Raw genomic sequence first — 22,039 nt, forward strand, 5'->3', positions numbered from 1 at the left:
GCCAGGGACACAAAGAAACACAGTGGGGGGGGAAGGGGGAGATGGGAAATTTTTTCTGGCTCAGGTTTGGAGTTGTTTATTAGGAATAAGGCAATGAGCCTTAGTTCTCTTGCCAGGGAAATCACTTCCTGCTTTCTAATTTGCTTCAATTGATCTCATATTTCTTTTTATTGGATGAAAATATCCCATAATCCATTTTCCAGGTAAGAAATGTAATTCTCTGGCATTGCCTTGAGCTAGGATTTGTTTACAAAATTCCTGGAGCCTTTACTGCAGTTTTCTTTACTTGACTGCCAACTGTGTTTAAGTGTCAAAGTATTAAAGGGCAGCTTTTCTCCAGGAGTGAAGATTAATTGGAAACAAACTGTTAAGAAACTTCATTTGCTGTTAGAGAAAATTACCTGCACTCTGAATATAGAAAATCCTTGGGTTTATTGATGAACAGTTATTCCAAGGGGACATCAGCTCCTCTCTAGCCTTCTGTTCAGAGCTGGCTGCTCCTAGAACTTCTTCCTTCACTACTACTGTGCAGTTAATATCTTGACTCTTATGGTGAAATGATTTTTCCATTCTTTTCTTTTTCAAATAGAGTTTAATTAGCCCATCCTACCCCAGTGACTGATCAGTAATTACTTCGCAAGCCCTGCAGATTTCAAACACCTGCAGGGCAGGTGGAGCAAATGAAAAAAACACTGCTCCTTTTGGACATAACCTTGGGATTAATGAAATCTGTTATCATGCTTAACAAGTCCTAAAAGCATTATATAAATTCAAAATTGGATATCTCACAATTCTCAGGTGTTTTACCAGAGTATTTCTTCTGGTATCTATCCTAAATAGTCTCTACTAAAAGTAATGATAATAAATAATGAAGTCTCTGATTGTCTATTACTAAAGGTATTCTACAAAACTGGTGAAAGTCTTTTTTAATTACCTATCTTTTTAGGCATTTTGCTGACATTTGCTAACACTCCTGGATAATTCTGTTTCAATGTAGAGCAGTTAGGATTAGTCAGCACCTCTGTGGCATTATGTGTATATGAGATGCCTCCTAACTGTACTTCTCTATTTAGTGCACAGACTGTAGGATCCAGGTCTGCTTCTGCTCTCTTTTACAGTGGAACAGGAGAACTGGTAGAAAATACTTCTGTGCAGGCACATGAAATGTAACTGTGGTATCCTTCAGCAGCTTTTTAAAATAAAGCAACTTCTACTCCTGTACATTTTAATATAGCTTAGATGAGAATTTTACCTACAGTAGAATATTTTAAATGCCCTTGTAGATCTTTGCCTGGTAGGCATTAATAGGAACTCCTTTGCTCCTGCTCATTTAAGCAGCTTTGCCATGGATGCCAGTGCATGCTTGATGTACCTGTGATCCCTGTACACGGTGACTCAGTGGTAACTCGGTGAGATGTGGATGTTTCTGTAGGTGCAGTGCAGGAGGCACAGTGCTCCTTTGACCTGGATTAAATTGGGGTGCAGTGCTGGTGGGGACTGAAACCATTCTTAACAAAGAGTCTTGATTTTTATCTTAGGCAAAACGAACAGGTTGATTTTCTCTTCAGGATGTGTGATGCACAGGGTTATTAGAAAACAAAATAGAAGAAAATTTTTGCACATTTTCAAAATATGTGCCAGTAAGAGATGGAGCCTTTTTCCCCTCATCCTTTTTACTTTGTGTGTTTACCAGAAGCTCATCATCAGGTGTGGGGTGAGGACAGGAAGAAGAAAGATGTGGCTGAATTTTACCAAAGTATCACGTTGTTTTATGTTGCAGGAAAGGTAATAAATTAAAAACCGTAGAAGATGTTTCTACTTCTCTTCTTCTGTGTTGATTTCGCGCATTTGCGAGAGGTTGATTTGTGAATCTCAGACCTTTTCAATAATGCTCCTCACACTAAAGTCACAGAGATCTGCAGGGAAATCTGTTGTCTTATGATGAGAAATTACTAACTAAATTGCCCATTGTATCTTGCATAATAAATTGAATTTTCCATTATTTTCATTTAGTTTCCTATTTTGGCAGTAATTCCAGTTTTTCTTGGCTTCCTCATCTTTCTTCTTTCTTCTTATTTCTGTTTAAAACTGAATTTCTAGCTATAAGTTTGATTCATTCACTAGTCTGGCTGTAAATTAGGGTTTGAGGTATTTTTTGTTTTGTTGGGGGTTTTTTGTTTCTTTGTTTTTGTTAAAATTCTAACAGGGCTGTGATGACTTTAAAAGAAACCAAGCCCCAAAAAACCAAAGCAGAAATAATCAGCCAGCCAGATGCTTCCATTCTTCACACAACTGAAGCAGAGGAAGAATCAACTTAATGCAATTTCAAAAATAATTTTTTTTAGAGTTGCAAAAGAAAGGCAGAATGTTTTAAGTTTGAAGCCATTTTATCTGCAGTTCTTAAATTAAGACAGAACAGGAAAATTCTCAGGTAATAGATATTTCTTCAAGTTCCTACTGGTAGGATAGAGAATGAGCTGAGAACAGTAACAAACAAAATATTTGCTGGGTGTAATCTAGAAGTTCTTCTTTGCCTTCTGTTCATGCAGACTGCTGCTTCTCCAAATGATTTGTTGTCTTCTTTCAGCATGTTTTTGACTTACTGTTCTATGTCCAAAATTAAGCTAAAGTATCATCTTACATTGTTTACCCAAACGCTTATTAAATCAGAGAACTTAATTTGATTGCATTTTCTTGAATTTTTTTTACCATTTCTAGGAGAATTCTTGACATCTTGATAGGCTCAGTGTATTATTGATGTTAACATTAGCACAGATCATCTACTTGATATCAAAGATGGGAGAGTGCTTTTAATTTGTCATTCATGTTTTTCTGCCAAGAGGAGAAACTATGTTATGCTTAGTTTTCTTTTTTTTTTTTTTAAATTGGAGTTTGCAAACCTTTAAAATGTACTTGTTCCCTGCTGCTGCATTGTCTGTGTCCAGTGCTTTAAGCATGACGAGGGCAGTGGCAAGTGGGGATGAAGATGTTTTGACAGAAGCGCATGCTGGCTCTTCAAAACAGCCCTGTTCTTCATAATTCCTCAGGTTTCCTTTAAAACCAAAGCTTATCTGTCTCTTGGGGTAGCTGAGGAAAATTCTTGGGAGTGTGAAATAGCTCCAATGTACAACAACATCTGCAAGTGTTTGAAAAGTACTCCTTAAGTAGGAGCCCTGTCAAGCACGGGCCCACTTAGCGAAGTGTTTGTGTACTGAGGTGCTGGTGAGAACGTGGTGATGGACAGGGTGAAGCAGCTTGCAATGTTTAATGTTGGAAGCACTCAGGAAAAGGGAAAAGGATGTCTTGAGTGAGGGAGCTGCTGCTCTCTAAAACTTCTGTGTTTGCGAAGAAGTGGCCAAAACAAAATCCTCAGAGGACTGAAAGAACTGAGTGGAAGTTGTTGAAGTAGAACTAATCTGAGGGAGTTCAGTACAGCCTGGTAAGCAGAGAAAAATCTCATTTTGTGTGATTACTGAAAGAAGAAGCCTATTTTTGGTGCTTTGAGTTGGGTGACTGTAAAGGAGAGTTAGTTTCTGTTTCTTTGTGTGAATTTTACTTTTGGTGTGACTGCTCAGCTCTGTATAGAAGGAAAAGCCATATGTATATGAATAATTAGCCATGTCACAGCCTGACAGCTCCTGGCAAAATAGTTCTCAAAATAGTTAGGTGCCTTTCATGTTTACTCCAGGTGACATGGATTTGGGGTTATGATATAAAACACACTGAGCTTTTAAAGCCTCTCAGCTGCACAGATGCAAACTCCACTAATCCCGAAGCAAAATGTGGTCTGCTATTCATTAAGTGCAGATGAGTTTCCTTTTCTAATAAGTCCAATAACAGATGCCTAAATTTAGGAACACGTGCAGTTACAATCAGTGGCATATTCTGAACCTTTTTATCTTCTTTCTTGCACTGGAACTTGCTGTGCTCTGAGAGGTTTCAGACTACAAACCCTGATGTGGAACCTGGGTTATTCTGTTGCCTTTGCAGAGTGTTCTTTATATGTAGCTCTCCTGTGTTTCCACTTATTTCTTTCATGGTGATAAGAAAGTGAGGAAAGTCATTAGAAGTTCAGCTTTGCTACTGAGCATCAAACGGAAGCAATCTCAATTTCTGGCACTGCTCTGTTTCCTGGATGCAAACTGGTCTCTCATCTGTGAATATCTGTTGTCTTCCACTCTTACCTGGAAAAATAGTGTAACCAACTAACCTAATGAAAAACTGTTGGTTTTGCAAATTTGGGGTTTAATTTGTACATTCTTTTCATTTGTACAGTGTTCACTATCATGATATTTTCTGGGCATTTTGAAAATGCTATCACAAATGATTAAAAGAACGGCAGTTACGTGTGATGATAACATGATGTCTTTTTCATCCAAGACAGGAGACATGTTAGGCCAGTGCCATAATTCTCACAAAATTGCACAGATCAGAGATTATGGCCTTAAATTGGTTTAGCATTTTCCTTGACAATCTGATCTAACCAGCACTGCAGGGGGGTTTATACCTCCTAACCAAAACCATGACCTGAAACAAGGCTGTCATGCTGCTTGTCTGCGGAATTAGGGAGGTAATTGTACCCATCTCATTCCCTTCTTTCCATTATGGGTACTGCTGCTGGTTCAGGGCACTTACACTGCAGTTTGTGGTACTGATATTTGTGTATCACAACTGAATAAAGTCACCAAATTAATTTTAAGGTCGTTTTTGGCAGATTATTAGTGTATTATTTGTTATTCCAAAAATTGAGGTATGCTTGCCTACAAGTTAAGTTAGTCCCTTTCATACAGAACTATTTGAAATGAGACAAACAACTTTGCAGTTAAAAACTTATTTCTTTTAATGATTCAACGGTAATCCTTTAAGTTATAGTCAATAAATAATTATTCTGACCACTCTTTACCTTGGAGGTCTGTAGTTAAACAATTATGTGTTGCTTTAAATTAGTTGATGCTGTCTTAAAATCTGGTTTCCAAGTAGAAGGAATGCAGATGGGTATTGCCTTGGACAAGCTGAAAATTGTGTTTTAGAAAGTCTGAAGACTTGGAACTTTGTACTCCTTAGTCTTTAATATCCTCATAGCGTGTTTTTTGAAAATCAGCCTTTTACACATTGGAGAAAACTAAATTGGTCCCTGACAAAATATTGGTGTCAGTGAATACAGAAAGCCTTAAAAGTGCAGTATTGGTACTTGTCAGAGGGTTCTGTGTCTTCATCTGAGGTGAAATGGGTTGTACTTGCAAATTTATATTTCCGTAGATAATCTCATTCCAGTCAGTTAGAAGCTTTTACCCTGTTTTCAAGTTGTCCTGGCTTGTAGTAACTTTATGTTAACTTTGCCAGAATGATGCATGGACCTGTCTAGCCTGATTCATATCCATGGCACAGTTATGGCTAGAGGGGAATTTAATAGGCTGGTATTGGGAACATATCTAGCAGGAACAACAGTGGCCAGGATTTATAGTGTTTTCAGAGCAGAATAGGCCAGATGGAGTACATACAGAAGAAATACAGAGCCCTTACCAAGACCTTGTTCCTGTAAAATGTTGTTTGTGTGCACCCACATCATATAGTTTAGCATTGACTTGATAACATAATAAAAATTGTATTTCTCCTATGCATTTTCTTATCCATAGGAAATAACCACTATCATGGAATTTGCTGGTTAATTAGCAGTTTATAAGTTTGGTACTTAAAGTTCTGAGAGCTCTTTAACAAGTCCTTAAGAAGTCTCAAAACCCTCAGGTTTCACTTAAGACCCAAATTTTCCTGTTTCTTACACTGCCCTCTAGCGCTGAGCGTGTTTTGAGAGTTCAAATACCTTTCTTCGGTGTGAAGTAACTTTTGTGCCATGACTTTTTAGGAGCTGTTGGCTTATTAAAGTCTGCCAGGGCAGGAAACATCCACCTTCTCTTCATGAACATCTGTCCTTGTTGGGTGCTAAGCAGCAGAATTAGACTGAATTTCCACCCTCATATGCACAATAAGCATGGGATTATTCATCAGAAAAAAACCCAAACAGAAACAAATGAAAATATGGTAGTAGCATGCTAATAGCTTATACCATTATGTATGTGTATTGGCTACTTTAAAATACAATAAAGGTAGCATCTAAATTAATAGCATATAAATCGTGTTTCAAGTTCTAAAAAATTTTAAAAATTGAGAGAGCTTTAGCCTTTTCTTCTGCATGTGCTGTCATATACAGTTTAATCTGTAAAGTTTTGTCTGATTGTGTAGTATTCAAAGTGTTTTCCTGATTTCTTGACAGCTGTTCAGGAGAGGGATCACAATTTTTTTGTTGTTGGGGATTTTTTCCATTCCCTGTCTGTCTGATCTGTCCTGTGTTTGCACTAACTGCAGAGTGTGCTGGGATATGCAAAGACTGGATGTTGAGCTGAATCCTCTGTGTGGTTGTGTGTTTTGTATGTAGTTTGGATCAGGTTTATTTTTTCTTAAGATTAGGGCTCTGCTGCTGTGTCATCTGTGCAGACAGAGTCTGACAGGCTTTGTCAGTCTCTGAGGAACCCTGGCAACTTCAGTATGACTTACTAAGCTGTAGGTAAAAAGTAGCAGCAGAATTTAACCCACTTAGATATTGCATTTTTTCTTAGCAGCACTTCTGCTAAAATCATTTCTTCTGGAACAAAACTAGAATGCCAAGAGGAATTAACTTAACCTGAATATTCAAAACAGTACAGTTCACTTTTCAGCACAAAGCTATATTAATGTTGACACCTTGCCAGCTCTATTGTGATTTTTTGGGGAGACAAGTGAATAAGTAAAATAACTTTTTTGAGGGAAGATCTATTACTGTAACTTTCAATTTTTGTCTTCTGAGTATATGTTTCTGCATGGCTGATGCAGTGGTGCGTTTTGGTGAGCTGCTTCTGCTGTTGCTTGTTGGTGTTTCACCATGCCATGCAAACAAGGATGTTTTCATTTAGAGCTTCACTCATCTGATACAGGATTTATAGCAATGTCCTGCATGGGAGCAGCCTTGCAAGACAGGAGCTGTCAAACTGCAATTTTTGAGGGTGCTGATAAGGTGTTTCATGAATTACAATTGATTTTAAAAGTGTGATCTTCCTCTGTGTATCTTGCTGTGTGACAAAGTTGAGGTAAAGTTTTCACACTTCTAAACACTGTATCATGGCTCTACCACCCAGTGCAAGTGTGGGATTTTTACCTGTCACACAGAATAGCCTCTTGACAAGAGGGTGGAGAGGGTATGGATTGCCTAACAGATGAAGGGCACTTGTAGAGGAAAAGGATGAAAGGATCCTCCTTCCACGGAAGCTGGAAGCTGAAGCTGGAAGCTGCATGTAGGAAATATAGAGGTTTTGAGTGCTGGGAGAGAGAGCCAGAGTCTGAGGCCATTAGGCCTCATCAGAGAGCTGAGGTTTGTTTTGTCTTTCATGATAGTCTGCTTAGATGCACCTCACGAGTCCACCTTGCACGGTGAGGCAAGGCAGAGCTGCAGCATCACCTCTGTAATCATGGCCCTGCTTCCTCTCTGGGCTGGGAAATCAAAGGTTTGGGCACTGGAGAATTCGGAGCAGCATGTGATCAAAGCCTTTCTGCCTACATCCTGGCATCATTTCCAGCTCATTCTTCTTTTTGTGAGCAACCTGTCCCACCTGAGCACGTATCATTTAGTGCAGTTATTGATGCCTTCTGCATGTCTTTAGCTGACATACGGGTATTTTTGCAGACAGGGTGTTTTTGCTGACTTACTGTATCCACCTTCTTGTTACTGGCACTTAGTGAAATCAGCAGATAAGGTTACACTGCAGACTTTGTAAAGCAGTTCTGTTTCCGTGGAAGGGATTTTCACAACGGTAAAGCTTTGATATGAAACACTGCTGCTTTTGTGAATAGACCTGCAGTCAAATAAGGGGTAGAACCAAAATGAAACTTAGGGACTTGTAGGAAAAAACAGCATGTCTGAATCTGTGTAACTGTTTTTGCAACCCTTTTCTTGATCCATTCTCTTAACTGAAGAGAAAAAAAAAAGTTATCATGAACCTGTTCATGATAACTTTTCTTAGGAAGAAGTGTTGAAATCTGAATGGAGCTGAAAGAATGAGCCTCTCTTAATGAAATTCAAAGGCTTTTATGGAGGTTAAATACAAGTTATGAATTAAATGATTGTGTTAATTGGTAATAAATTAAATACTTGCTTTCTTCAGAGGTTATAGAACAAAGCAGCAACCAGACAACAAAATGTCTGTCCCTTATTATCTCAGTGGTGTTTTTTGATTTGGTTTCTCTGACTTATTTTATACAATGAGTATTAGAAAAAAAAGAGTGAATTTCTGTCTTGGAGGCTGGTCAGTGAGATCACATGAAGCAATAGTTTTCTACTAAGACTAATTGCGTAACTAGGAAATGTAAGTATGAGCTAAGGAGATGATTTTGGAAAACAAGCTGGGGGGGTTTTGGCTCAGGTAAGCGGTGTGTGACCAATTCCAGGCTGATGCTATGACCAGCCAGGCTTCTGGAAGGAGACTTCTTTGGCCCAAGTGTGCAGCCAGCTGACATCTGTGTAATAAATCTCTGGTACTAATTGATTTACCTGCAAGGGTGTCAGCGTGCCAAGAGTTAATACCAGGCTCATGTCTGAGAACAGTGCTTTGCGTGGTGTGTAAAGTTAATGTAGGGAAAACTCCCATGATAACATTTGCAGTAATGTGCTGCAGATAGCAGGTTTTCCTCCCACAGGAGAAATGGAACTGATCTCTCCTTTTTGGTAATAACTGAGCAGATGAATGTGCCTACCTTTGTATTGCTTCAGGCAGTGCTGCTCATGGGTCACCTTTGAGCCTTTGCTGCCAAGGACCATTCTGCGATTGCAGAAGTGCTAAGGAGGCCTGGCTGGGAGACCTCAGGCCATGACCTGTTTACAGAGGTCAAGGCATCAAATGCACTTAATGACTAGTCAAAAAGCAGCTGATGGTCTTGTAATCATTATTGTTGTTTCTTGTGAGAGACTGGCTGAAGAAAGTTGCTTCCCTCAAGTGTTTTTAGCCAAATAAAGGAAAGAAAGACTTCGTCATCAGAGATGCATGCTTAATTCCATTGATTGGAATTGTAATTGAAAGTTCCTGCTAATGTGTTTTTTTTTTTTTCCTGTGGAGCAATGTATCGAAATAACATGTTTGCTTAGCATACAAAAAATTACTGCATTTGGTAAGTGGTTTAGTAGTGCTTGTAAATTAAATTCACAGATATCCTTTGCTAGAAAATCTTAAACTGAGATACAACCTGGATTACTGAGCACTTTTTCAATCAGAAAACAGCAAGAGATTCATAGATCACTTTAGGAAATACTCTTGCCCACAAAATCATTTGATAAAATTCAATATATGCCTGTGTGAGAGTGAGTTTGTAAAGACAGTTGTTTCTGGGATGGCTCTTCATCCCTGAAAAGACAGAGACATCTGTGACTTCCCATGCTGCTGTGGTTTTTGAACTGGTATTCAAATGCTATTCTGTCTTTTTCAAGTTAGGACCCTCTAAAATGATCTGAGTTTATCAAACTTTAATCATTTCCAAGCTCTTCTCTCTGACATTACCCTGTGGTAGCAGGGCCTGTCAGAATAGTTTCCTCCTTTGACTGAGGGGTTTAGTTTGTCTTTCATCTTTGAAGAGTGGGAGCTGATTCCCAAATTCAGGCTGGGAGACAGTACTTTGACAGGTAAAGAAACATTTCATATTTGCAGAGGTGGGAACATAGTATAGGGAAGCAAGCACCATTAGTTTCCTGTCAGTATTGCCAGGGAGAAGGAGGAGAACATCTTGAACAAATCAAACAACTTAATCTTCTCAATTTATGTTTTTGCATTTTGAGTCCTTTTTAGTAGGAGATCAAAGGATGCTTCTTGGATTCTTTGGGAGTCAGGATTCGGATGGCATATTCTGCTAGTACATAAACTGTTGTCTTTAGGTGTTTCCATGAAGCTTAAACCAGCTCTCAGGCCTTCAGGTGATGCGGGGTGCTGAGGAGGACTTTGGGGACAATTGAAGTTTCTGCCTATGACTCATTGGCAGTTTTTCAAAAGATTCACTTATAAAAATTAAAGTCTCTGTGTTTGTAAGTACAGCTCTTCCGAAAGGAGAGTTCTTTATTTGATTGGGTCACTGTTAATGGCTATGGTGATTGTTGATAAATAATTAGACCTTCCAGAGAAAGAAGGTATTTTTTTCTTTGTGAGGCTCTAGTTTATGTTGACAAATCAGAGTCAAGTAAGGCATTTGATCTTGCTTTACTGGTGTTCTGTAGATTGTAAAGTGTTAACAGAAACAAGGGGTTCTCTGGGTTAGATTATGTGGTCAGCTGTGATGTGTCTGTCACAGAGAGCTCACAAGTCGCCTTGAACAGACTTTCTGAGCAACTAAACATTGAGAGTGAATACTGTGATTTCATTGTACTGGAGCTCTTCTTAAATTGAATTCTAGGTATATCTTTCCACCTCCTCTCTGTTTGGCGTAGCAGCCGGAGGTGTGGCCTTGTGAAATGAAAACCTTTTCTAATGACACAAATATTAGAAAGTGATGATCCCAGTAGCATCATTGAACACACCTAAATATGGAGTAAAAATTCAAATAGCCTGGATTGGTAAACTGGACCGTAACGTTATTGCATGTCTGAAACTGGTTTGCTATTTAAACGTGGATGCCAAGCCCAGTGAATTTTTTCTCTGTTGACTATGTAGTTTTAAAGAACTTATTTTCCACACAGACTTTGGCAGCTGTTTTGTGCATTATGTACAGATGCTGTGTTTTTCCCCTTCAACACTTCAGTCTCTTCCTAGCAACATAATCTAGGCTGAAATTAAATAGTTCATCTTAGTATATGAAAGCAAAATAACATTCTTTTCTGATAAGACTCCTTCTGAAATTTAATTAATTTAGATTTATCAGTCCTGGCCTGTAGTCAGATTGTGATAAAAAATAATTGTTTCTACTTAACTTTATTTGAATATTGAATTTTGAGCCTTAGGTGCTAATAGCTACGCTGACACAAGAATATGCGACTGTATGTCATGGGAAGACTTACAGGCAGCAAGTGGAGCTGAAGTTACCCTTTGTAAAATAACAGATCCTTGCAACTCGTGGGATGGAGGTCTGAAATTGTTTCCTTTTGTCTTTGTCTCTCGTAGAAGCTCCACCAAAATTGGAAGACAACCCTGCCGAAGCATTCACCGACTCCTCCCTCTTCGCTCACTGGGGCCAGGACCTGAGCCCTGAGAACAGACGGATCGCCCTGAAACAATTCCAGTACTACGGCTACAACGCCTACCTGAGTGACCGCCTGCCGCTGGACAGGCCCCTGCCGGACCTGCGGCCCAGTGGGTGAGTCCTGCGGGGCGCCCCCCTTTCCCAGTGCGGGGGCCCCCCTTTCCCAGTGTAGGGCCCCAGCTGTGCAGCCTTCCCACTCTTCATCACCTGGAATGATGTTGTGTTGGATGTAGGTTACACAGGATGGCCAGAATGAGTAATTTCTCTCAAATGTATGAAGGCTGTAAGTTTCAATTGTCTTCTGAAAAACTGCTGTGCCCTAAGTCAGTCCTGTTAGAAGTCCCAGTAAGTATTCATTAAAATTTCTTCAGCATCCATTGGAAGATTAAGCTCACCTACAATTTACATTGGATTGCAGGTGTGTTTTTTCTGCTAAAAGAACCTTTTAATGCTAATTTTCAGTTTTATCAGATAATCAGGCTAAAGAAGAACTGTTTTCTTTGCAAGCCCAGAACTGCCTGATTAAGGTCGGTCAGCAGTGAAATTTGGGAGCTTCAGTGGTGAAATACACCTTTGAGCCAAGCAGCTGAAAGCCCGGGGATCCTCCTGCCCCGGGCAGTTCTGTGCTCGGAATCATGCGTGTCAGGCAGGGTGAACGCATCCAGTGTTATTCCACAGTGGCCTGGGGAGGTGGATGGGACCAAGGGAGGGAACAACCTTCCCTTCGGTGCATTTGAGGCCTGTGTGGGTAGGACTCTTCAGAGACACTGAATGCTCAACTTTTTTTTGATACATCTGATCCTTTGAACAAATAGCAGCTCTGGAGATGGAGAAATGGGTGGAGGGAAAAGTGCTTTTTTTGCAGCTCATTAAAAAAGGAAATCATTAAAATAAACATGCTGGGCACTTACTGAATCAAATGGGATCTTATTCACTTATTCTAACCAAATATTTAATAACTAAAGCAGTAAGCAGTGCATTTTGCTGCACATTAAGTTGATGATAGCAAAAATATATGAACCCCATCCCAGGCAGCACTTAAGCAGTATCTATGCTGTATATTATTATGTATTGCATTTTAGAAATATTTTTGTTGCAGATTTGCTGAAATACTGACTTTAAGGAAATCGAAGTCCACCCAATTGTATTTGTGTTTTGGTTAAATCAGTTTAGCAGTGCCTGTAGGGACAATCTCTTTTTTGTTTTTTAATTGTAAACTAATCCAGAGGAAAAAGAAATCTTTTTAACTAGACATCAGTGATAGAAATGTTTCGGTTCTTATAGCTCTTTTGAAATTACTCTTATGAATGATTTAAATATAAATTTTTTATAACTATGTGTTTTAAAAATTAAAAAGATGGAGAAAATGAATGTTACTGTAGCTGAAAATAATATAAGGTTCGGATTTTAAAAGAAACTCCGGTTAGAAATGAATCATGATCCTAATTCCTGTGAAAGTTTTTGTCCTTTGCTGACTGTCTGCCAGAAACATGAGAGACATCACAGTATGTTTAGGGACACATACATGCAAAATAATGGCTTAGTAATGGTAGCTCAGGCAGATTCCCCACACCCATTGTGGCTAGGGAGCAAGCAGGGACTCTGACACTGGAATGTAGTGAGTTCTGATCCTGAGGGAAATGAAGTGTGTTGTCAGGCAGCATGCAAAGTGTTTGCTGTATCTGCAGCACCCTGTGGAGTGCAGAGCTACAGGTGTTCTGAAAGTCATGTTGTTGAAAAAAGAGCTCCTGCTGCTGACAGGCAAATTCTCATTTGTGTGAGAGCACATGCATGAATGTTTTGGAGAAAAAAAAAAAATCTACCCTGTGAGAGTATGGTTCTAATGTATGTTTGGGATTTCTAGCACCTGGTTTTTAAGCCAAGTGTGTAAGTCACTTGGCGAGTCTGTATAGCTGTATTTAAATTATCCTTGGGCAGGTACTGGGCTCAAGCAGCACAGCATGAAAGCCAAGGACAGCTTGGTGTGAAGAGAGCGTGCAGCAAGTGGCACGGAGACCAAGTTAGTCAGCTTTGCTGGACCTCAGTCAGTTGTGGTATTTCTGTTCTGACTAGAAATGCACAAAAGCACAGATATGACAGAGGCACCACAGTAGCTCTGGGCAAAGTTAGCCAAGGTCTAACCAAGCTCATTAGCCTGGATTTAGCAGTGAATTCTGCAGGAGTCAGCATGACAGTGGAATCCCAGCAAAGGCTTGTGACAGGTAGATAAAGGAGTGGAGCTCGCATAGTTCTGTCTGGGCTCAGTGGCGGTCTGTCATCTGTATTCAGAACCTATCGTATGAAATACAGGAATTTGGGAAGACAACAGCATTTGTAAATGAAATCTAAGGTAATTCATACACTGGTAGCCCCAGTTGAGACCAGGAGAATCAAGTGACCTGCCAAAAGTGTGATATTAGTAGCCCCTTTTATATCATACTGGTGTGACTCAGCTTTGACCTTTCTGCCTGCAGTGCTCTGAGAATTCACATCTACAGATCTTAGCAGGGGAGCTCAGCATGTCTTTGCAAGGTTCTGCAGTGAGAAAGGCCATTCCACATGTGTAATAACACCAAATTATAACATGCAGCATTTTCTAGGGTTGATATTGTCAACATTAAATGCCATGGCAAAAGCAGAGGACGATTGGAGATTGCTGAGCCGCAACACATATGGAGAAGAGGGCAAAAAACCTAGCCTTGCCCAGTCCTCCAATGTGGGTGTCATGAAGAGGCAGTAGACCACATTTAGTAGTTAATGCAGTGAGCTCTGCCCAAGCCTCTGAACTCTGGCCTCTCTAGAAAAAGGTCATCATCAGTCAGATGGAAACATCCAGCAGAGTAGAGTTGGGTTAGGCTGTGGCAGTTGTGACACCTTTCAGAGGGACCTTCTCATGCTTGAGGTACTGCAGAGTGGTTTCTGACCCTCTCTACAGCTGTGAGCCTCATGTCCCGTTCTGAATTTGGTTCCTTTTTGCTGTGAGTATTTGTGCTAGTACAGGGTGTCCCTAGCACAGTCCAAAATAATCTCTTATAAGTAAATAAGAGATTAACTGCCCTGGATACTTCAGCACCCTGAAGGGGGCACAGTTTTTGCAATACTCAGTATGACAGTGCAGGCTTTATTGTGGAGTATTGCATACACCGTCTCTGCCAGGGCCTCCACTGATTTAGTGCTGCTGAATTTGGGTGCTCTGCTGTTCACCACCCTTCTGTGCATCTATTAGTCCATAACCTATCTGCATCACAGACCCATAAATAGCTTCTGGCTCTAATGAACTTGGAAGCACTGAGGAAGGCAATGTTGCCGTTGTTGCATGCAGGAACAGAGGATAATAGTTCTATGTTAGTTATAATTCTGTTGCGCTCATTACTTTTAGTAGGGCAGGCAGTACCCACAAAGCTTGTTATGAGTGAAATGTGAATGAAACACACTCATGCAGAAATTCATTATAACAAGTTAGGTTGTTTAGGGGTCCTGAAGGTGTCTACCAAACTCCTTTTGAGTGGATGCACTTAAGATTCTACTTTGTTGGCTTGTAAATTTTTGTTGCCTGATCTATTGTGCTGAAGCACACATGGGAGAGGGAGGTAACACTCCTCTTTGCTTATGTGATGAGAGAGGGAGGTGTAATGGGAAAGGTTTGCAGCAGGACCCCAGCAGAGGAACTGTTTCAAAGAGTTTTGCTCCTGCATGGACTGTTACGAAGGAGCCTGGCCAGTGAATGCAATACAACCTTTTCAGTCAGTGTAACTGAGTGGAAGAAAGCAAAGAAGCAAAAGAAAGAAAGGTAGGAAGGGTGGAAGGGAAAAGAAGCATTTAAAGCTCAGACATTTAAATTCTGTCAAATAGCATGGTACTGCATGTGGCTTGCAGCAGGTTTGCCCTTTTCCTGGCTGAGCCAGTGCTGTTTGGCATCTAGGCAAGTGCAGAGAGGTCCTGTTTGCTGTGCAGAGAAGGGCTTTGGCTATTTTGTAAGCACTTCTTTCAAACAATTCACCGCTCCCAAACTGATTACTTAGAGGCTCAGTTTGGCAAGGGACAATGGTAGAAGCCTTGAGGATAGAAAACCTAGGTTTGTGATAAAGTGGGCACAAACAGGGCAGGCAAGAGGTCCCCTGAATGCAGATGGGACTACAAGGAAGAAAAGTCAAGCACTGGCTGATTGGGGAGAGTGATGTGGTTTAGGACAAAAGTTGTTTATTTGTGTCCACCTGTCCAAAATGTCCATCAGCGTTACGGTGGTAAACACAATCCTGGGTGTAGCATGCATCAGACTTGTATACAAGTTTTTCCTTTATTAAAACTGATGTAAGAAAAATATATGATTTCAAATAGTGAGGTTCAGGCTGGGCATTTGTATGTTACCTCTGCTCCTCCCCAAAAGCCAGCTCCTACAGACTTGCATTCTATAAACCTTTGCTTCCACGTGTCCCTGTGAAAGAGTTCTGTTCTGCTGGGTTTATTTTAGTGATGGATATGGCTCCATGTTAATTTCTGACCAAGTTCTTTTGTTGCTACTGGTAAAAGAGAGCATTAATATTGCTTGTTGTATTTGATGTTTCAAAGGAGTCATTTAAAAAGAGCACAAAAGCCTGTAATGTATTGTTTTGGACAGAAGTCCTAAAATTACCAAAGTATTCAGCATTCTTGTTAAATACCTAATGTTTAATTCTGTCACATTTCATGCTCTCTTTAACTTAGCTCGCTACCTCTGATTCTTCTTTTTCTCGTCTCACCTTTGTCTTCAGAGTGGCTCCCAGCAGCAGTGTGTGCTGCCTGAGCAGCCACCCTCTGGGATTCTGAGCTGAGCTTCAGTTTTCCTGTTGGGATGTAGCTCCTCAAATGGCTGCTCTAGAAGTGTTTAATATCTCTGGCAGTGATATCAAATCTGCTGCAGTCTTCAGGCTGCTGTAATAACCGAAGTTAATGATGATGTACATTTATACAGGAAAAAACCCACCTTTTTATGCTAGCCTTGTTAGCATAGCTCAGCACTTAGAATACAGGTAATAGCAAAAGGAGAAATGATCACATAATGAAATTATAAACATAAATGCATAAATAGTCGTGCTGAAGTTCTTATAGTACTCTGTTCTTTTAGCCAGAGTTTTAGTGCTCTTTATTTCATTTATGCCAGAATGGGACTTTTTTTTAACTCCCATGTATTTGAACTTCTGTTTACCATTTTGGCTATGGACAAAATGTTACAAGTTCTTGAAGAAAGTACAATTCTATTTCTGCTTGTGCTTCTGAGACATTCTTACCCTGTTGGAACTAAAGCTCGCTCCCATGTATGTTCCTCAAACAGCACTTGAACCCCAAGTGTTTTAATAATATGCTTATTGTATCTTATGTTTAAAAAAAAAAGTGGAATATATGCTGTAAGTGGATTTTTTTTTTAACCAAAAAATGGGGTTTTGCCATTGTTGGCTGTGATACTCTTGGTGAAAGATTTTCAAAGTTTGCAGAAAACAATTTGTGTTCATAGTTTATGTACATATTTGTAGAAGGTCCCAGAGATTAATACAGGAAATCATTTTTGTTTTGCTGCTTTAATGCATAGTTATGCTAAAGTAATTTTAATGACTAATGACTGGCTAAATTGAATTATCACAATGCATAGAGGAATATAGTTGTCTTGTGGACAAATATTTGACAGAAGCTTCATAATGTATGCTGCCCTCCATTTACCAGAGCTGTGCTTGAAATAGAACACCAGGAGTTTCTCTAAATTTCTGGTAACCATGACAACTGCTACTTTAGTGTTATTAGCCCAATGTAATTTAGCAGAGTGGGTTGCTCGTGGTAATTTTTTAGCTTTGTTGAAGTGATACTCGCTGTTGCAGCTCTGAATGTCATTTGGAATGCGTATTTGAAATTCAGTGGTTACACCGAAATACGCTGTGTGCCTCGTGGATGGTTTGTTTGGGGGGAGCCTCCTGGTGTGAGGGGCAGGTCCAGGGCCCGCTCTGAGCCCAGGATGAGCCCTTGGCGGAGCCATCATTGACACTTGCACGTTGTGGTTGCCACGCAACCACTCCATTCTCCGAGCTTAATGGATCTCATATTTCCATCCATACAATTTCCTCTCCTCTTCCCCCCTTCAGCATATTTTAGACACACCCCCTCTTGTTCTGTAGCTATTTTTTGTTCATTTCTATCATTACGGAATTTTATTCCTCATAGAGCTTGGCATAAAGATGATGACAGACATACTTGTGAAAATGCACAAGGCCTCTACATTTTGTGCAGGATCTGGGGCTGGGTTAATTCTGATTTGTTTAAATAAATAAATAAAAAAAAGGTAGGTAAATTTTATTGTCATTAGCTGATATGAAAAACAATGTGGACAGGAAAAAGTGTTTTTTAAAAACTACACACTTCGAAAAGTAAGTGAATTTGAGCTGGAAGTAAAGAGAATGAATGAGTCTAAATTAAAAAAAAAAAAAAAGAAAACATGATCTCAATTTAGGAATGTACCCTCATTGAAAATTAGTCTTCTTGAAAAGACTAAAGAAATTAGACAGAACAGGAGTCTAATTCTATTCTCCCTTGTCATTTGTAGTTATGTTTTAAGATATGGTGGTGCAAAAAGAGAATCAAATGACAGTCACAGCATTAAAAGTGTTGCTCTTGCTTGTACAAGTTGCCAGTAATGAAAAATTTTGTCCAGAGTGATAAAAATTGAAAATATGTAGGATGTAAATGAATGCAGATGGGAAAACCAATACAAATAGTTTCTTTTAAATGGGTGGAAGACTTATCAGAAGCAGAAATTTTGTTTGAGCTTTTCAGTTTATGCATGGATTTATGGCAGGGCAGCATTGTAGGTTCTTCAAGTGGTAATACTGAAGATTATTTAGTAGGTTTATACCTGTTAACTAGTTCATAGTCTATTAGAAGCCAAATTTTCAAAACTTGGATGTGTTCACTCCATTTTCCATGAACAGGTCTGTTCTTCAAGGAGCTGGATCTGTAATGGTTTTAGCATCTTTTGGAAAAATGTGAGTGTTAGTATTTAATAATTCTAATGTGATTATAAGTACAGGGACCTCCCAGCCACTTTGAGCCTGAAATATGCACATTGGAAGTCCTTTTGTCAGATGCCACTTAAACCTGGTGGCCCCTAAAACTCACATTTGCCAAAGATGCACCTCACATTTGACAGTGCTCAGCCCAAGTAAATCTATACCTGCTTCAACTGCTCAGTCATCTGGGCAAGACTTTTAGAGATTGTTTTAAGCAGGACTTTCAGAGATTGTTCACCACAGAAGGTGATCTTTCTTTAAGGAACAATTTCAGAGGTTAAAGTACTCACTCTAGGGTACAGGAGGCAGGTGTGGAAATCTTTTCTCCTTAAGAAATTTTGAAACCTAATGTGTGTCTATACAGTTGGGACTGTTTAGCCTGGAAAAGAGGAGGCTTGGAGGGGATGTCATCAAGGTAAATACCTGAAGGGAGGTTGCAAAGAGGGCAGAGCCAGGCTCTCCTCAGCGCTGCCCAATGGCAGGATCACAGGCAATGGGCACAAACTGAAGCACAGGTTGTAAAGCCTCCACCATTGGAGGCATCCCAGCCCAGTCTGGATGGGGGAAATGCTGTTCCTGGGCAGCTGGCTCTAGGGGACTGCACTTGAGCAAGGGGTTGGATGGGATGACTGCCCGAGGCCCATTCCAACTTCGTCCATGCTGTGATTTTATGGCATCCCGGTAAATTGCCCTGACACTTGACTTGCAGGCTCTGTGAAGGGTCTTTTATTCCTTCAGCCAAAACGGCACTTTTTAAAAGGAAACAGTAAATATTAGCTTGAAAAAGAAGTAAAAATATGTTTCCAAGACCTTCTGTAGCATTATAACCTAGAAGATTGGACATAGCCATAAAAAGTGAAGTTTAGGGTTTAAAATGCGTGAGCATTCATTGGAACAGGTGCTGCAGGTCCTTCCTCCAAGGGATTTATGCTAAACATGAGGTTAGAGAGACTTGGTATCACTCCAGCTTAGTTTAATTTCTCCACAGAAAGTGGAATGACCCTGAAAAGGGGGACTGAAAAGAATCCCACCAAGCTGGCTGGTAGTTAGCTCTCTGGGGAGATTGGAGAAGATTGACCTCATGCTCCCTCTGTCCTGCTTGAAGGTTTTAACTCCTGAACTACTGGCTAAAAGAGGAAAACAATGCTGCCTTGCACTGCTTGTCTTCTGAAAGAAAACGAAGCTCCCCTTGCCTCTTAGTGTAGTGCTTTATCTTGCATAAAATCCACTCCTGAAAGCTTTAAAGAGAACTTTTCATTCTGATGCTGAAAGCTTTCTTACCAATGAATAGAGGATTACCACACCAGTGGAAATACAAAATGTTTTTGGAGAGAAAGTTCAGACTTGTTATGCTGCAAGAGATCAAGCCACAAGTGGGAATCAGTAAATCCAAGCACCATTTTAATTACTTCCCTCTGGTATTGATGCCATGGAACAAAAGGCTGTGGATCTCTTTGATGAGGTTTCATATTTGTTTTTAAGAGGTGTATGAACCAGGTTATTAAAAAATATAGTGTACACTTTTAAAGACTTGAGCTGTTAGTACTTTTTCCAGACTGTGTTTTCTGTTTTATATGACTTTATAATTCTTTTGCATGATGACAGAGACAAAAGTACCTAAAATATTAAATAGCTTCTTTAATGTGATTTCCATCAATTTCAAACCAATAACTGAATTGATAAAATTGGTTGACCAGCTGAATTTTGAATATTACGTGTATCTCAGTGGGTTTGGGTGTCATGTGTCCTGTGCACTGATTTTTTTCAGAACCTGTAAAAACATAGAAGTAAATTAATCATCTTGATTGAATTTAATTTTGTATAACATCCAGCACATGAAGAGGAATGCTTTTGTGATACTTCTCTGTATTTATTTGCTACACAAATTAAAATACAAAATCCAAAAAGAATTTTTCTCTTTGACCTGGAGAACAGATTTAGTTAAGGAGTCATATTCAAGCATGATGTAAAAATTCTGAATCCATCCATGCTTTCTGTATGGAGAACGTTGGCTGTTAGTAATGCTTTCCACAGTTTCCAGGAGTTCCTGGATGTAGTGGACTCTGGCATCTGGAGAGAAGATAGCCACTCAGAGTTGTCAGGAGGTGGAAAAAGGCATTAACATCAATCATTTCCATGTTCAGAGTCTATCTGAAAATGCTGCCTGAGTCAGTCTGTGCCTAATTTCCACCTAGTAAACGGTTTCAGATCTGAGAAAAAAGTAGAATTAATTGTTGTTCAGAAACATTGCATTAAAATACTAAAATCTGCAGAGAAAAAGTAGTTAATTCCTTTTACTCAATTAATTTGTGGCTTTATTTAAAAAGCAAATATTTTGCTGACAGTTTAAAATGGTAAAGTGGTAAAAGAGCTTTCTACTCATAGTTGAAAGATTTGAATCCTTTTTGGAATGAAGGAGGTGAAAAAAAACCCCAATAAAACACTAAGGAGCTTTAAAGTTGTGGGGAGCACTTCCATACTGCTGTTTCCTTAAGCAAGTTGGAATGTGGCTGAAATACCTATTTTTGAAAAAGGAAAGAAAATGCACCAGGTTGAGAGTAGTCCTCTTTCTGATTAAACCCCTTGACTGAGCTTACAGGTAAGTTTTCCCTTGTATGTATTTTTTTCTGGCTGCACCTTCTGTATCAGCTTTAGTAGCAGGATGTTCTTTGGAGCTGTATCTTCTATGCGTTCTTATGACTGAGGGTAGATACCTCTGGAACAGCTTTTGTTTGCAATGTGACTTCCAGCAGTTTACATCTTTTCTTTTCTTCCACCTTTCGCTTCAGGTGCAGAAACCTCACGTTTCCTGACAGTCTTCCCGAGGTCAGCATTGTGTTCATATTTGTGAACGAGGCGCTCTCGGTGATCCTGCGCTCCATCCACTCAGCCATCGATCGCACTCCTGCTCACCTCCTCAAGGAGATCATCCTAGTTGATGATAACAGTAACAACGGTAAAAGGTTTTGGTTCTTCCCCCTCCTTGCCCCGAGGCTGGATCATACAAGAGAAACCTTGAATTCTGTCTCTTGCTCATCCAGTTGGTGTTTCAAATGTTACCGGTCTGTTTTCTCCCTTCTTTATCCCACACTCTTGCTGGGCTGTCTTGAGCTCTGCACAAGTGGGGCGTTTAAAAGTGTGTACAAAAGATAGAATGTTTAAGGTGTCTGGTAGGCAGAATTTTGAATGTAACAGTAAATTAGACCTAGCAAGTTTTACTCTTAGTACTTCAGCGTGTTTTCAAGCTCACATGGTTTCTGTGTTTCTCCTGTTTCCACTGTATGATTCCACATACATACTCTCTGTTTTGTATAAAATGGCTTTCTGTGCTTTAGATTTCCAGTTCTCTTCTCCTTATTAGCAGCATTTACATTGTTGTTTCTCTGCTGTCTGTACTCAGATGTTGCTCTCTATGATCTGAAGGATTGCCCTGCCCATCTCTGATGGTTCAGTGCTTGCCAGGGTGTTTGTCAGTGAGGCCATGTTGGGCACTATTTACAAGTCTTATTTTCTAGCAGCTTTAGTGATGAAATTTTAATAAGCACAGAATGCTGAACTTAAAGAAAAATTCTGCTGTGCTGGGGGGGTTAATTCTGAGCTGCTAAAATACAAGGAGAATTTGAATTTATTCTGTTGAAGGAAAATGCTGAACAAAGGGTTTCTCTTATCCTTGCTATCATGACTGCTGTTATCTGGCTATATCCCTGTAGCTAAATCCTCTGACTTGCTGCTGATCACAAATGTATCTCAGATTTGTACAGAGG

The 22,039-nt window shown here is 39.8% G+C and overlaps 1 protein-coding gene across 3 annotated transcripts in view; it reads left to right on the forward strand.

Annotated features, from left to right (window-relative positions):
* The window catches only part of GALNT18 (polypeptide N-acetylgalactosaminyltransferase 18), a 207,314-nt gene that overhangs the window by 81,404 nt on the left and 103,871 nt on the right, over positions 1-22,039 (forward strand). For all 3 annotated transcript variants that reach the window (XM_039552644.1, XM_039552645.1, XM_039552643.1), the window contains exons 3-4: positions 11,166-11,358; positions 21,065-21,231. In XM_039552644.1, coding sequence (XP_039408578.1) covers positions 11,166-11,358; positions 21,065-21,231 — 360 coding nt within the window. The remainder of the gene's footprint in view (positions 1-11,165; positions 11,359-21,064; positions 21,232-22,039) is intronic.

This window comes from Corvus cornix, chromosome 5 (assembly GCF_000738735.6).
Source record: "Corvus cornix cornix isolate S_Up_H32 chromosome 5, ASM73873v5, whole genome shotgun sequence".
NCBI classification, from domain to species: domain Eukaryota; kingdom Metazoa; phylum Chordata; class Aves; order Passeriformes; family Corvidae; genus Corvus; species Corvus cornix.